Source organism: Canis lupus, chromosome 25 (assembly GCF_048164855.1).
Source record: "Canis lupus baileyi chromosome 25, mCanLup2.hap1, whole genome shotgun sequence".
Classification (NCBI taxonomy): Eukaryota; Metazoa; Chordata; class Mammalia; order Carnivora; family Canidae; genus Canis; species Canis lupus.
Genome location: NC_132862.1, coordinates 2,649,304 through 2,665,517, shown reverse-complemented (window position 1 = coordinate 2,665,517; position 16,214 = coordinate 2,649,304). Strand labels below are relative to the sequence as shown.

The 16,214-nt window shown below is 55.8% G+C and overlaps 1 protein-coding gene across 2 annotated transcripts; it reads right to left on the bottom strand.

Annotated features, from left to right (window-relative positions):
* Positions 1-1,496: 1,496 nt before the first annotated feature.
* LOC140617042 (keratin, type II cytoskeletal 5-like) lies at positions 1,497-15,672 on the bottom strand. Of its 2 annotated transcripts, none has more exons than XM_072797826.1 (9): positions 15,193-15,672; positions 13,151-13,359; positions 9,983-10,043; positions 9,097-9,192; positions 6,739-6,903; positions 5,820-5,945; positions 5,120-5,340; positions 4,467-4,505; positions 1,497-3,298 (listed from the first exon to the last, which is right to left on the bottom strand). In XM_072797826.1, the coding sequence occupies exons 1-9, from the start codon at positions 15,670-15,672 to the stop codon at positions 3,172-3,174; spliced, it is 1,524 nt and encodes a 507-aa protein (XP_072653927.1). In that variant the 3' UTR covers positions 1,497-3,171. The 2 variants fall into 2 exon arrangements, with proteins under 2 accessions (XP_072653927.1, XP_072653926.1); XM_072797825.1 differs by having other exon boundaries at positions 1,497-3,374; positions 4,471-4,505.
* Between the last annotated feature and the right edge of the window lie 542 nt (positions 15,673-16,214).

Sequence of the window (16,214 nt, the reverse complement as noted above, 5' to 3'; positions counted from 1 at the left end):
TCCCCAAGGCTGCTTTTCTGCCAACGTGCCAGACCCTCCACGGGTTCCTAGGTGCCCTAGAAGCTCCCTGGGAGAGAGGATTTTGGAGTGGGCGAAGCCTCCCCAAGCCAGCTGGGCCCTGCCCCTCAGGTCAGGCGGGTGCTGGCTGTGGCTTAGTGTCACTAGGGCTCCCGACGTTGACTCTTGTCCGTGGGGCCCATTTAGTCCAAAAGAGCCTGCAGGGGACTCAAGAGGAGCTGCTTTGCTCCCCGGGGAGGGGAGAGGAAGGGGGACGCTCCCCCCAAGACTCTTTGGATCCTCCAAGATGGTATCAGCTTTATGTTGACACTATTGTGTCATCAGCCTCTTGCCTCTTGTCCCCACCTCATCTCTAGGCTATCTCGAGGTAGACAGAGCCTGTCCTGGCCTGAGGACATTCCCAGGGACCGTTGCTGACCTCAGGGATTGCTCAGATGGATGCAGGATGCAGGCTTCGTCCCCATCACCCGGGTCACAGCCCTTTGGAGATGCTTGAAATGCCCCCTAATCCTCTAATCCTCTTCCCGCCTCGTTTCCATCAGTTCTATCCGTGAGGCATCTACTGTGGCCGACTCTCTTACCCCGCCACACTGGCTTCTTCTTCTTTTTTTTTTTTTTCTTCTTTTCCAGGTCACAATTAAGCCAGTAATAATAATAGTAACATTTATGGGGCGTTTACTGAGTCCTGGGACCACCGCGAGCTCTACACCCACGATCTCATTTAATTGTATGGCAACACCATGGTGTCATTTCTGCTTTACATAAAGATGAGGAAAGTAAGGAGCAGAGTGATTAAAATTAAGTACCCCAAACCACGCAGCTCCTCTGTGGTAGGCTGGGATTCCATCCTATTCTTTCTGACGTCACCGTGCCCTGCTGCTCTGGTGGAGAGAGGCCTGGTTGACGTTGGGCGGTTAAGAGGGTAGTTATAAAGGGGGAGAAGGGTCTCCTGCCCATGTGCATTATGTATTCTCTGTCCCACCTGAAGATTAGGAGCTTGGAGGTCCAGTTTTGGACTAACTGTGATGTGTCACTGTCCCATTTTCTGTAGTCTTGACTTTAGGTCCCAGAAGGCTGGGGAGGGAAATTGGGGCTTGGGGAGGTCAGGGACGTCACAGGAGGCCACGGGCAATGGTGGGAGGCTGAGGTGGGTTGGGGTGGGTCTTGGTACTTGACGGCAGGACAGGGGGATTCCCATTCTACCCTGGGGGAAGTGTCCCAAGAGGTGGGTTCAGGAGACACATCAGAGGTGATGGTGACACCAGGAAACCAGACTGGAGAGCATCCCCCACCGCTCCCAGGCCAGAGCAAGGTGCAGTGACACGTTGGGTGCCCAGGACCCTGGCGCCAGAGCTGGGGATCAGAGAGTAGGGTGGTTCGCTGGATCTGTTGTGGGTGGAAGGCTCCTGTTCCCAGAGAACACCAGTTCTAACCCCCCCCCTCCGAATGTGAGATAAGATGTGGACTCTACCAAGACCTAGAGAGCTCAGTGACGCTTTATTGAAGCAATTTCAGGAAAGGGGCACACACGGGGAGCAGGTAGGTCAGGAGGGTCTGAGACGATCGGAGCGGGGGGACTTTGTTTTCTGACTTGTATCTCTACTGTCTAAATGTCCACAGCGGGCAGCCAGTCCCTGCTTGCCTTTGGGATGCATGCACCAGGACATGGCAGGTGTTTTGAGGACTCACAGCTCCTCAAGTAGGGAGACCACCCATGAAGGCCAGCCTCAAAGAGATCTCTTTGCCTATGTCTTCCTCCCTCTCCCACGGCTCCTCTACTTCTGCTTCCTCCACAGACCGAGCAAGCATCCTCTGAGGGGGAGGAAAGACGCCGGAGGACGCTCAGCCTCTCTTCTGAGTCTGCCCTCTTAGGTCTCCCCTGTGGGGCAGGGGGTTTGGTAGACTGCCCTCAAGAGTGTCATTTCTAGCCAGGCCAGGGCACAGGCAAATCCACACTGTAGACGTTTCAGAGACAGGGACGGTAGAAAAAGAAGGTCAGGAGAGAGGGAGCGGGAGATCTATTGCCAAACAGATGAGTGGGAGGGCAAGAAAGGAGAGAAATAAAGGAGCAGAGAGGAGGGGTGGAGAGAGAGGAGACGCGCAGGGTGGGGGAGGGGGAGAACGAGGAGGGAGGGGGGGAAGAGCAAGGTAAGGAGGACAGAGAACTTTCCAGAAAAGGGACATGGCTACCAGAGGGAGGAGAACGACTCCTGAGCCTGGAGGGTTATTCTGAGGGAGGAGCGTCCCACGGCCGCTCGGACACAGCCTAGCTGGGCTCCTCTTCCTGGCGCGTCTGCTGCCCCGCCGCCTTCCCACGCCTGGCACGAGCCTGCCCGCCCCCCCCCACTCGGCAGCAGGGCGGTTCTGCACGCGGTGGGAAGTCTAACATTGGCTTAAATGAGGCAGATTTGGAAGGAATTTGGCGGCGAGCTATCGTGGAATGCAGCCCCGGGACGTGGAGAACCCTTGGGTTCTTGGTAAAATCCTTCTGTTCTAGTATGAATAATCGAGTTGGTCATATTCTGAAGGGGGTTGGTTTCTCATTCCAATAAGATGGTGGGAGTTGTCAGGGGAAGTGGGTGGGGGCCTGGCAGGGGACAAGAAGGAAGGAAGTGAGGGTCCAGTAGGCCCGTTGGGTTGGCAGCGTGCCCTGGTCTGAGAGGGCCTGTAGGGAAGGGTCCCGTCTGTGATGAGAGAGCACACACGCGGGGCTCTGGCCTAGATAGACTACACTCAACTGCTTTGGGAGCACCAAGGTCAATTCTAAGCACCTGCCCTCCCCCGTAAAGGACTGTGGGTGCTGTGGATCTGGCTCCCTTGGGGAGGAGAAGACCCTCCTGCACCCCTGCACTGGAAGCTGCTGATGGACAAAGTCCTAGCCTGGGTCTTGGCGCAGAGCAGGTGAGTCGGCATTAGTTGGAGCGGATGTCTGGGGACCCTGGAGGGCTCTGGGATAAGGAGCAAGAGAGGTACCTCTGTGGGGACCCATCTGGAGGCAGAGGGATGGACAAGGTGACCTTAGAACTCACGGGCCACTCCCCATGCCTCCTGCTGTTGATTTTGCATGTGGGGCATCAGCAAAGCGGCAGGTCTTAGGGCTGGGAACGAGGGGGTGGGGGTCTGGAGGGGGCAGCCGGGGCTGGTGCGGCCCTTTTAGCTCCTGTAACTCTTCTTGGTGGACGACGTCTTGGAGATGATGCGCACGCTGGAGCTGCTGCCGCTCATGTTGCGGCCACTGGTGGAACTGAAGCCACCGCCCGAGCTGTAGCCCAGGCTGCTGCTGTAGCCACCGCCGGTCATGCACAGGCTGCCGCCACCGGAGCTGTAGCCCGTACCCCCACTGGAGGAGACCACGGCTGTGGAGAGAAGGCATAGGGCACGCTGGCAGGTCCTCCAGGCCCCCAAGACTCCCGTTCCCTGGCTCTGGGCCAGGAGGGCTCCCTCCCACTTGGCTTCCCAGAGGAAAAATGGAGATGCAAAGACATCAAGTGGCATGCCCAGGGCCACACCTGCCATGTCCATTCCTCATCTACTTAGACTCTCAGGTTGGACGGAGCGTGAGGCCTTGTGTCCTGAGCAGGACATGTCGGACGGCTCCCTTACTGGAGAGGCCCCAAGGCCATCCAGGTAAACCTTCCCCCATTGGAATCACCTCTGATGCATCACCCAAAGGCAATGGTTTATAGTACTTGCCCAGACAGGTTAGTGAGGGGGAGCTTACTACCCTGGGACGCATCACCCCACAGCCTGTCAAACATTTGAAGATGCCTCTTTGACTTCCCCCCTCTGTCCAGTTCTCCAGGTGAAGCATTCCTGTTCCTTTGTATCAACTGGTTTCAAGCTCTCCCCCTTCCTGGGTTTCTGGCCTCCCTCACGTGGTCTGAGCCACATGGGGCCCAAGGAGACCCTACTTCTCTTGCCTAAGACTCTGTGCTCCCTGAGCACGTTCCCTCACCCTGCTGGGTCATTCTGAGAGATGCTTGTTCCCACCTCTCCCCTCCGTGAGCTGAGGCCGAGCCAGGTCGGTCACTGCTCTACTCGTTCCAGTAATTTGCTTTAATTCTAGATACGGCTCTTTTCATTTAACCAGTTTATTAGCCTCCTGTTAGTTGTGTGAGTTGGAATCCTGCCAGAACTAGCTAAGGAATCATGGCCAGGCTGCGGACCCCTCACTCCTGGAGTCGTCCTGTCCTGTAACTGGGGGTCCTCTGGGGTCGGGGTGAACTCCTTCCCGTGGACAAGTGACTCCACCGGGACTGGCGCTGGGGGTGGGATCTCATCACAAGTCTCTTGAGCCCACAGAATGGAAATGCCCAAGGAGATAGGGTCTCCCCAGAGCCTTTGGGGGGGTCCTCGTGACACTCCCCCCACATCTATCAGCAACGCCTTGTTACGATGCCATCGCTTCTCTTTTGACTCCCACTTCTCTATTATCCCGAGACATTTACTCACAGATGTTCACGGGTCCGACGCCTTCCCCGGTGAGTCTGGTGAAGGGAGGGAGGGGGAGAGAAAGAGATATTTCATTTGCTGAGAAGCGGAAGGGCCCTGGGCTCAATGTATTTGTCGCTATCAGCACACAGAGCTTACTGCATGCCAGGCCCCATGCTTAGCAAGCCTTTCGTGCGTCTAGCTAATATGAATCTTCCAGGGGACTCTAGAAGAGAGCCCGAGTCAAAGTACATAGAGAAATGGGAAGAGCGATGCGTGTTTACTACCTAGACAGGGATGGTCAGACCGTAGGCATCTCTGGGCAAACGGGGCGGGGGGGCCCAAGGCCCTTCCCCAGTGTGGCCTGGTGGCTGGGCAGGAATAGGCCCTGCTGTGGCCTTCCAGGTAGTCGCGGGCCACCTCTGCCTGACACCGTCACCCTGACCCTTTGCCCCGGGGCCCAACAACAACTATGGGAGAAGCTGGGACTGCAGGCTGCCTCTGGGAGAGCAGCTGCATTTTAACCCTGTCGCCGCCCTTGGAATTTCTATCTGGGGCCTGGCACTGTGGGCCTCTTGGGGTCTGTGGCATTGGTGCTCCAGTGGCATCTGTTTGAGCCATGGTGGGGGGACATGGTACTTGAGCAGCCGCGGTCGGGGAAGGCCCCCACCTGCACTCCTCGCCCTCCAGCAGCTTGCGGTAGGTGGCGATCTCGATGTCCAGGGCCAGCTTGACGTTCATGAGCTCCTGGTACTCGCGCAGCTGCCGGGCCATGTCCTGCTTGGCCTTCTGCAGGGCGTCCTCCAGCTCGGCCAGCTTGTGCTTGGCGTCCTTGAGGGCCAGCTCCCCGCGCTGCTCGGCGTCGGCGATGGCGGACTGCATCGTGGCGCACTGCCGGGGGCACACGGGAGTTTGTGAGGTCGCCCGCAGAGGATGCAGGAAGATGTGCGTTTTGGGGTAAAAATATGGGGGCGTTTCCTGAAGTGGATTTCATGCAAAGGAGGTTGGAGCTTCATCATCTTTAAAAATAAGATTAATCTCTGTCCTCCTTGGATAATTTGAGACTCAGCCATAACAGAGGAAATGATTTGGCGGCGGGGGGGGGGGGTCCTTTCCGATGCCACGCTTCTCTGGATAGTTTTGCCTCGTACGCACAGAGGACAGACCCTCCTCTAGAGGAGCAGCTGCTGGGCAGATCTCAGAAAGAAAGTCGGGACCTCCTCTGTGGGGCGGGTGGCCCCACAGTCACATTCCTGCAAGGTCACTCCTCTGGGGAGGCTTCTCTCTGGACGGGCCGAGTTGGGCCCAGGCCCAGGCCTGTCGGGGGGGCAGAGGCATGGATGGGACGTGTGCTGGGAGCTCAGCCCTACCTGCTTCTTCAGGTTATCGATCTCAGAGCGCAGCCTCTGCATCACGCGGTTGAGCTCGGAGATCTCCATCTTCGTGGTGCGGAGGTCATCCCCGTGCCGGCCGGCAGACCGCTGCAGCTCCTCGTACTGGGGACGGCAGGCCCGAGGCGGGGGTGGTCAGGCCAGAGGCGAGGTGGCCGTGGCCTCCCGGGGCCCGAGAGGCTTCCAGCATGCTGCCTGGAAGTGCCTCCCTTTGACCCCACTGCTACTTTCCATCAAATTCCATCTGCACCGCCTCTTGGCTCTGCCCCTCACTCTCCACGCCTGCAGGCTCCACCCCACAGCTGGGCCCTTCCTGTGTCTGGTCTTCATCCAGCCCCGCCACCCGCCATCAGGGATCTCATCCCCACGAGCTCAGCAGCATGCAGGGGTGCCTGTCACTCTCCGAGTCTTAAGCCCTTTCCTGCTTGGGGCTCTCCAGCTCAGAGTGTTTGCTGGAACACCTGGAAAAATCTCTTTGTGGCCCCTGTTCGGCGTCTGCTCCCAGGCCCTCGGCCCCTGCCAGCTGCACGTCTCTTCTCTGGACGCAGGAGGCTGAGCCTTGCTCTTGCTCTTGCCTTCCCTCCCTCACTCCTGCTGGCACTGGAGGCTGGCGCTGCCTGGCTGTCCCTTGCCAGCCTCGACAGGGCACCGGAGGTGGGTCCACTCCCCCCTCCCTCCCTGCAGAGGACCGACTGCTCCTGCCTTCGTCTGGCTGCTCTCCCGGGCCCTGAGGGTGCTGCTGAGGGACGCTCCCAATAGAGGGCAAACCCTAGGCTGAGCTCCTATCCCTTTGACCCCATCAGACTGGGGCACCTGAGAGGACAAGGTTTTTACCTAATTTGCTTTTACAATCCCAGTTCTCGAAGACTGTTTCGTGCACCTGACCTTGACGTCTCACCTTGGTCTGGTACCAGGACTCGGCCTCGGCCCGGCTGCGGTTGGCGATGTCCTCGTACTGCGCCTTGACCTCAGAGATGATGCTGTCCAGGTCCAGCTTGCGGTTGTTGTCCATGGACAGCACCACGGAGGTTTCTGAGATCTGAGCCTGCAGCTGAGCCAGCTCCTGTGACGGGGCCCAAACGGAAGAGCTGAAGGAGCATGTGTGAGTGTGAGTGTGAGTGTGAGTGTGTGTGTGTGTTGGGAGACAGCGGCCAGGCCTGGGAAGCAGGCCCTGGGATCGAAGACCTCACTTGCATTGCTGGGGTGCAGCATCTAGTATGGGCCGGAAGGGCCGGGAAGGACACATTAGGGAGGTCGCTGAGTTTACGGCCGGGCTTCACGGTCACCTCATCTGCACACAGGGAGCAGCCGCCCGGGAGCTCTAGCTGGCGTTCTCCAGAAGTCACTCCCACTTTCAAGGGAGCACACCTTGCTGGGACCTGTCAGTGCCGGGATGTCTCATGTTCTGAGAAAACAGCCTTTCACACCAAATAAAGAAATCCTCATGTGACAGAAAACTGAGTCAGAAGGAGCCAGAAAGCTCTGCTGCGTCTCAGCCCCGTTTCCCGTCTTGGCTCCTCCCTGCTCCTTGGGGATGGGAAATGGAAATAAGCTCGAGACAGCAGAAAGGTCATCGGAACAAAGCACTGGAGTCTGGGATCTGCCAAGGGGGTTAGAGCACTTCTCCGAGTCTCGCGGGGGCTGGTCCTACAGTGCTCCGTACGCTTTCTGCGAGGATTAAATCAATCCATGTCTACATAACACGGTTTTTGACACGGTAAACCGTAATGAATTTGTTAATGATCGCTTTCTAGAATCATCTAAGGTGGCGGTTCCCAGAATGGGATCCTGAGACCGGCAGCGGCAGCAGCTGCAGCACCTGGGAACTTGCTTGAGATGCAACATTTTGGTTCCTACCCCAGACTCCCTGAATCAGAACCGGTGTTTTAACAAACTGTCTGGAAGATTCTGACGCACTCTAAAATTTGAGGATCACCGATCCAAAGCACAAATCTTAGTAAAAATAATATTCCTTTCCTTTGTTTATCGATAATTGGTTCATGCATCTCCTACTTCAATAAATTATTATTGTGAGTTGTTTTGAAATACATTTTTCCTGGGGATCCCTGGGTGGCTCAGTGGTTGAGGGTCTGCCTCTGGCTCAGGTCATGATCCCGGGGTCCTGGGATCAAGTCCTGCATCAAGTTCCCCGCAGGGAGCCTGCTTCTCCCTCTGCCTGTGTCTCTGCCTCTCTCTCTCTCTCTGTGACTTTCATGAATAAATAAATAAAATCTTTTAAAAAATACATTTTTCCCAAATACTTTCCCTGGTAGCTGACCTCACTGGGTGGGCGTCTCAGCCCACAGGCTTGCAGTTGTCAGCGTTGTAGTAAACAAGCAAAGAAAAATGATGCCTTTTTTTGCCCTATGCGGGTGGCAGGGCGGTCACTGAACCTGTCCAAAGACATGGGGCTCGTGTTCCTGCTCCCAGATCATGACCAGCTTCTGTTGGGCCACCAAACAAATGCAACACGTGGGCATGTCACCTGTCCTTACCAGGCCTACCTGGAGGTGCACAATGCACCCTGCACCCCTGCCTTGACTGCGCTGACCCCCTCTCTACCACTCTGCCTCACTCACTCTCCTCCGACCACCTTGGCCTCCTCCCGGCATTCCTGGATCCTCAGTTCTGCGGTTCCTCTTCCGATATCGCCCACCTCCTGCCTGCCACTGTTCCTTATTTCTCTTCATCAGCCCTACTCTGCCTGAAATGGGGTAGTTTCCATCCTCTCTGTGCTGCCTGTCTCCTCCGCTGTAATAGAAGCTTCCAAGAACCTAAGGGCTTTGCTGTGTTTGCTCAGCACTACCCCTGCAGCCCTGAGGACGAGTCTAGTGTCTTCAGGAGAACCAGGCAGTTGTGCCGGGTGCTTCTAGAACTAACTGCCACTTGGTTTGTGAAATTGCATCATTCTGCAGCCTCTCTAGGAAGAGGAGCTGGTAAGTTTGAGCTGCGCTGGGTGGGCCAGGTTGTCCAGCGACTTCTTTGGAAATCACATGCGATTCAAACCCAAGCAGTCTTTTTTCTGACCAACAGCACATGCTTGGACTGAGTGGTCAAGGTTGAATCCCTTGCCTGAGCCCCTAGCGGCCCTAGGGAGCCTCATTTTGTTCCTTTGTAGGCAAAACAGCATCCGCTCCATGAATTCCAACCTAGGGACGGGGTAGGGAGCAGGGAGCAGAGAGGAGACCGAGGAAGGTGCCCAGCCCAGGCTCCCAGCCTCAGACCCTTCTGAGGGGGAGTCCCCGGCACTGCTTACCGCATCATAGAAAGCTCTCAGGAAGTTGATTTCATCCATCAAGGCATCCACCTTGGCCTCCAGCTCCACCTTGTTCATGTAGGCGGCATCCACGTCCTGGGCACAGAACATGCTGTTACTCTGAGTCCCATCCATTGTAGGCAGCCAGCGTCTCTGGCTGAGAGTTAGGCTAGAGAACATCAACTCCGAGGGACGAGGGCGTCTCTTTGTTCCAGGTTAGAGTGGAACTTGCAGGAGGGCCCAGGCTGTGTGGGGACCAGGCTCCCAAGGAATGCTCACCTGCTCACCAGCTGGTGCCAGATGGACAGATCTCTTAGGTCACCTGCATGTGGTGAGGTCAACCCCATCTTGGGCCCTTAGGCCTCCACTGCCCCTAGGCTCTCCCAGCCTCTCCCCAGGCCCTCCTCCTCGCACTGTCAGCCCCTTCCTGTGCTTCACACACCGCTGCTCCGTTCCCCCTCCCTTAACTGGTCCTTCCTCCCTCTGCCTGCCCTTGTGGAGCAGAAGGTCCACCACTCCGTGGAGCTGATCCCTGCCCTGCCCCTGTCCTCCTGAGCCTGACGTCATGTCCTGGAACCTGAGCTCAGCACAGGGCCCATTTTACTGGTTTCTCCCCAAAGGGACTCCACGTAGGGTGGGGCTGCTGTCGTGATTTACAGCTGGGACTCCTGAGTCCTGGATTCTGACTCACTTCTGATTATCTGGGTAACCTCAGGCAAATTACTTAACCTGCCTGAGCCCAAGTGTTCTCACTTCTGAAGTAAAACCGGCTTCAAAGATCAGCTGCATGAATCAAAAGTTGCAAGGCCACTGGCTTCAGCGGCATCACTCGCAGAAAGGGCTCCTCGGGCCTGGGAGCCCAGAGGGAGCAGCCCTGTCCCCTCACCTTCTTGAGCACCACAAACTCATTCTCCGCCACTGTGCGCCTGTTGATTTCTTCTTCGTACCTGTGGGAAGGTTGAAGAAGTGAGTTGTCAGGGTAATCATTTTTTTTTTTATAAAGATTTCATTTATTTTTTCATGACACACACACAGAGAAGCCGAGACACAGGCAGAGGGAGAAGCAGGCTCCCTGCATGGAGCCCGATGTGGGACTTGATCCCAGGACCCCGGGATCATGACCTGAGCCAAAGGCAGATGCTCAGCTACTGAGCCACCCAGGCATCCCGAGGTGATCATTTTGTAATATATAAAAATATGGAATCACGATGTTGTGCACCTGAAACTAATAGAATAATGTACGCCAATTATAAATCAATTAAAAAAAAGTGGATCGGCGTTAGGAGCAGGGTTCTAGGAGTGAGGTCAAACACCGGGGGCCGTAGGTGGATAGGTGGTGGGGGTCCCCAGAACAGACACGGGAAGTGCGCTACTGGAGCAGCTCTCCCATTACACATTTGCCCCCCAGCCCAATTCAATCGCACAACCACGTCTGTCCAAATAAAACTCACCCCCCCCAAAAAAAACCCCTCAAACCCCAAACAACAGTAAAGCAGAACCACCCCTCATTCCTTCTGGGGTTGTGTTTCTCAGGGCTCTGCTCCATAGAGCACTGACATCCCGTAAATGGACCAGCAGGCTTCCATTTTTGCCCCCTGGTGTTGCCCCAAGCGACCCCAGGTCACCTGGGGCATGTGGAGTTGCCCCCTTGCTCACTGAGCTCTGGGAAGGAAGCTTCCCTTCTGCTCTAGGTGACCCATTTGCTCCCCAGCTCTCCTAAGCGCCAGTGAATCCTACCCTCTTGGCAGCTCTGGGCAGCTGGGCTTTGTCTCTTGTACCGTCCAGCCGAGTGACCTGGGGCAGCCACTTAACCTCTCAGAAGCTCTTCCTCATCTATGAATGGCTTGCCATCAGTTTATTTATTTATTTATTTATTTATTTATTTATTTATTTATAGATTTATTTATTTAAAGATTTATTTATTTATTTATTTATTTATTTATGATAGACAGAGAGAGAGAGAGGCAGAGACACCGGAGGAGGGAGAAGCAGGCTCCATGCCAGGAGCTCGACGTGGGACTCGATCCCGGGACTCCAGGATCACGCCCTGGGCCAAAGGCAGGTGCTAAACCGCTGAGCCACCCAGGGATCCCCGCCATTAGTTTTTTTAAAAACCACCCAGGACTATCCCGCATCAAGTATATGCAGGATCCTCCTGCCTTTATGCTGCTTCCACTGTCCAGTAGGAGCTGAGAAAAGCCCTTTCCCACCATTGCGTCTTCGGTACTACGCCTTCTCCCAAGTTCTCTGGGCGAACTGACTGGTTCCCTTACTGCCTCCTCCCGCTGCCTTTTAACTAAATCTGAACAACTTTTCCTCACCTAACTCCATTCAACTGTCTTCGTCGTCTGTGTTTTCTAGCTCACAGTCCCTCCTCGTGCATGGGCCTCTTAGGGGCCTGCCACAGGAACATCGCTGCCCGTTAGCGGGGAATGCACTCTTCAACTGTGCCCTCTTCCTTCTTCTCCACCTTGAGCTTTAGCCTCTTCCTCCAGGAAGCCTTCTTGGACTAAACACTGTTACTCCATGTTACAAATTATCCATCTGTACTTGCTTTTCTTGCCTGTGTCTGCATCACCACATACCTAATCATCCATTTAATAAAAATAGCTAACACTTATTCACAACTTACCATGTGTCAGGCGTTGGACACCCTACCAAGTATTTCACATACAAGTTTTAATAAAATATCCCCGACCCCAATGAGGTGGGCACTATTAATATGCCCTTTAACAGACAGAAGAACTGGGGTTCAGAGTCTGAGGTCAAATCCACTGACTCTTGGGGACGCCTGGGTGGCTCAGTGGTTGAGCCTCTGCCTTTGGCTCAGGTCATGACCGCGGGGTCCCGGGATCGAGTCCCACATCAGGCTCCCTGCATGGGTCCTGCTTCTCCCTCTGCCTGTGTCTCGGCCTCTCTCTGTGTGTCTCTCATGAATAAATAAATAAAATCTTAAAAAAAATAAATCTGCTGACTGTAGATTCTATAGCGCTGCCCAACAGAAGTTTCTGTAATGATGGAAATACTCTATAGCTGCATCCACTCTGGAGCCCATTAGCCAGCCCCATGTGGCAACTGAGCACTTGAAATGTAGTGCGACTGAGGGGGGAGGAGCTGAAGTTTAAGTTTTATTTAATTTTAATTAACTTAAATGTAAATAGCCATGGTTGAGTATCGGCCAACCCTTTAAACTAAACTCAGTCCTGAATTCTCACTACATTATACAAACTCTAACTGAAACTGTTTATCAAGTCACTTATTTTGTTTGGACCAAGAGCATTAGAAATAAGTTAAAACTGGGGATCCCTGGGTGGCTCAGTGGTTTAGCGCCTGTCTTTGGCCCAGGGCGCGATCCTGGAGTCCCGGGATCGAGTTCCGCGTCGGGCTCCCGGCATGGAGCCTGCTTCTCCCTCCTCCTGTGTCTCTGCCTCTCCCTCTCTCTATGTCTATCATAAATAAATAAACCTTAAAAAAATAAGTTAAAACAACAAATATAAGAAGCTGCTTGAATCTATAGGCACGAGCATGCCATCGGGTGTGGGGTGCTGTGTGTGTGTGTGTGTGTGTGTGTGTGTGTGTGTGTGTGGTTCCGGGGGGAAGGCAGCAAGTCCATCCCCTTTTGCTTTGTTCCTGGCCCCGGCCAGGGCTGAGGTGAGTGCATGCACCCTGTGTAAGTTAGCAATGGGAGCAGGTTAAACAAATGTGAGAGCAAGAGTCTCTGGGTCTCATCCTTTAACCCGTGAGTTGCCACCCGTCCCATGTTGGCTAAGTCAGTGGCTGTCTCCGAGCCTTACTGTCCCCATCTGCAGAGTTTACAACGAGGTGGTGCAAACCCCAGTCTCTGTGCCCGTGCCAGTCCTCCTCATCTCCAGCCCCACCCCTCCCCAAAGCCTCAACATTCTTGCTCACAGGCTCCCAGTTCTTTCTCTGATTCCTCCTGGCTGCCCCGAGTGTGCATCACATGGCCCCCCCTGGACTGGCACTTGTGGAGAGCGGGGCCTCCCCAGGACCCTCAGGCCAGGCCCTCCCAGGACCTGGCTGAGTATCCACTCACTTGTTCTTGAAGTCCTCCACCACGTCCTGCATGTTCTTCAGCTCCGACTCTAGCCGAGTCCGCTCACCACCGAGGCATTCCAGCTGCCTCCTCAGGTTGCTGATGTAGGCTTCAAACATGGGCTCGATGTTGGCCCTGGTGGTTTTATGCTCCTGCAGGAGGCTCCATTTGGTCTCCAGCACCTTGTTCTGCTGCTCCAGGAACCGCACCTGCCCCGGCCGGAGGGGAGAGACTGTGAGCGCTGCCCTTGTGGCCTCCCGGAGGGCTCTGGGATATGCACCCCCCCCCGCCCCGACAGGGCAGGGAGGTCCTGCAGGAGCCTAGAGTCCAGGTGGCAGGCTCCTCCTCCTCCTCGTCCTGGAAGGAGCCTGGAACGTAGAGGGCCACCAAATGCTGGTGCAATGGGCCCGGGAGGTGGGCAACTGGGTTGGTGTGGAGGTGGGAGAAGGAAGGAGGGCCAGGACCAGAGGGGCTGCAAACCGTGTTCATACACCAGGCCACGCTGATGTGCGCTAGCTGAAGAAAAGAACGCTCCACCATCGCCTTCCGGGGTGGGATTTTGATTCCCATTAAGTGGGCAGGAGGTCCTGGCAGAAGGTCTAATCTGCCCATTTTCTTTCCTACGTGATTTCTCTAGATCTAGAATCTGAACTCAGTCGCCCGTATAGTCCGGGAACACTGAAACGGCTCACTCTAAAGTCGCGCTGAGGGGACCTGGGCACAGTCCCAGCCGCGTCGTTGGCCAGCTGGGTGGCCTGGGCAAGCCCCCTCTGCTCTCAGATCCCTTGTGGTCTTGTGCTACGGCTCTGGTTTTCTTGAGTCGCACTCGTCTGGCGGCTCCCCGGCCTGGGAACAGCCTTGGGAATGCGCGAAACATTTCTCCCTACGCAAAGTCCTTCCTTTGGGAGTCCCTAGAACGGCACACAGCCTCAGAACGGAGGAACAGAGATGGCCATGTGCCTACGGCGAGGCTTGAACACTCCCCCCCCCGGCCCCTCCCACCTTCCTCCTCTTGTTAGAGGAAGGAGGGAAATCTCGGCCCCAAGTCCCTCCCTACCACATCCCCTTCCCCTGCATCCCCTCCAGGTGAACCAAGCAAACGAGGGCCTGCACGGTCCCCTCAGAGCCAGTCTCCTGGAAGTCTCCCATCTGTTGGTGCAAATACCAGGCCACGTGGGGTCACATGGGTGATCAAATCGAAGAACCGCTAGTTCAATTGGTGTGATTTGCATGTTCGGAGATCTGGGACCCTATGATGAGGCATTTCGTAGCCTGTTACACCTGCATGGTCACCTTAGAGTCTGTCTGTCCAACCCACCCGAAGCCCAAGAAGTTAGGGGATGTTCTCCTAGCACTAGAGTCTGGGTTGGAAGCGTCTAGCACTCTTCTTTCCAGGTCTCATGCATGGAACCTGAACAAACTAGAGCCTGGAACCGGTTCTTCTCAGACAAAGCAACCGGCTCAGGTATGAACAGGGGGTGGAATAAAATAGGATTGCTGCTTTCCCTGGAACTGGGGAAATCCCTAGGAGTCCCGGCCACCCCGCAGGGCACACTCAGGGCTGATTTCACAGCTTAGCTCCCACCAGGGAAAAAGTGGGGAAGCCGGCTCCTCGCCAACCACTCAGCTTCCCAGACGTACCCAGTTCACCAGGGAGGTCTCTGCAGGAGGACCTGCCCCCTCTTAGCTGTGCAGGAAAAAGTGACCCCAGCCTGCTTCTCATAACCTTTCATTCCTCCATCGCTTTGCTTTTAAAATGATCTGCTTTGCTGCCTAACTTTAAGCCCAGGACACCTCCCTTGTCCATCAAAAGAGCAGGGTCCTTGAGTAGGTCTGACGGCTCCGGAGGGTGGAGATGAACTTTTCCTGCTTCCACCTCCACAAGGTGGGAAACCACTCCCTCCTCCGCTGGGTCAGCAGGCTTCCCAGCCCCCAGGGCCGCAGGTCTGGGGCAAGTCACAGTGAACCTCAGAGAAGCATAGAAAGCGGAGCTACCCTGGGCACCGGCTGCTTTCCCGGTGGGGACCCCCCTTGCCTCTCACCTTGTCGATGAAGGAGGCAAACTTGTTGTTGAGGGTCTTGATCTGTTCCTTTTCTTCCTTTCGCACCCGCTGGAGGGAGGGATCAATCTCCAGGTGGAGGGGGGTCAGGAGGCTTTGGTTGACAGTGACCTCCTGGATGCCGGCGGAGCCAGACATCATCCCACCTCCAAATCCGTACCCTCCGAAGGCTCCCCCGGCCCTGTAGCCCATGCCTCCGAGACCCAGCCCGTAGCCGGCACCCCCGCTGCTGGCCCGGCTGCAGCGGTAGCTGCCGCTCATGGAGGTTCTCTTGCTCCCCCCGAAGCTGTGGAGGCTCCTGGTGCCGAAGCCACCCCCAAAGCTGCCCCCGAAGCTCTTCCCGCCCTGGGACACAGAGACGGAGCTAAAGCTGGGCCGGCAGCCCGGGAGGAGGCTGGCCGAGGAAGCACTGAAGTTCCGGGTGCTTCCTGACTTGATGGTGACAGAAGATCGTTGGGTCATGGTGGGAGCTGGTGCCAGAGCGTCGTCAGTGGAGCGAACGTGTCACAGGGATGAGGAGCCTTCCAGGTCTAGCTGTCCCAGACTCTCCCTGACTTTTATCCTTTTCAGGAACTGGGCTTGGCCGGAGAAGATCAAAGACCACTCTGTTGAGTTCACCTCAATGGCATGTCTGGCCAGCACCCATCCTCCTGCCCCCTAATCATCATGGGGAACACCCTACCCAGGGCAGGACCAGGCCTGGGGATTCGGGCCCAGGGCAGGCCTGGATCCTGAGCCCCCCACCCACCCAGGTTCGCAGGCGCACTCTGCAGCCACTCCCACTGTTTCTCTGCTGCTTCTGTCCTCGGATTCCCAGGTCCTGGACTCTGAGCCCAAGCACTGGATTATGCCCTTCCTGTCACAGGGAAAAGAAAACAACAGCAACAACAACACACCTCATTTACTGAGGACTCAGTCTGGGCCAGACCGTGTTGGCAGGTGATCAGCTGCAAGCCTTATGTCATATTCAATTCTCAAAATAACTTTCTGAGGGTGGAGGGCAA

Coding starts and splice junctions, on each gene's coding strand:
- LOC140617042 (XM_072797825.1), bottom strand. CDS start 15,672: ATGACCCAACGATCTTCTGTCACCATCAAGTCAGGAAGCACCCGGAAC. Junction 10,044..13,150: donor GTGGAGGACTTCAAGAACAA/GTGAGTGGATAC, acceptor ACCTTCCCACAG/GTACGAAGAAGAAATCAACA. Junction 5,946..6,738: donor AGTCCTGGTACCAGACCAAG/GTGAGACGTCAA, acceptor TGCCGTCCCCAG/TACGAGGAGCTGCAGCGGTC.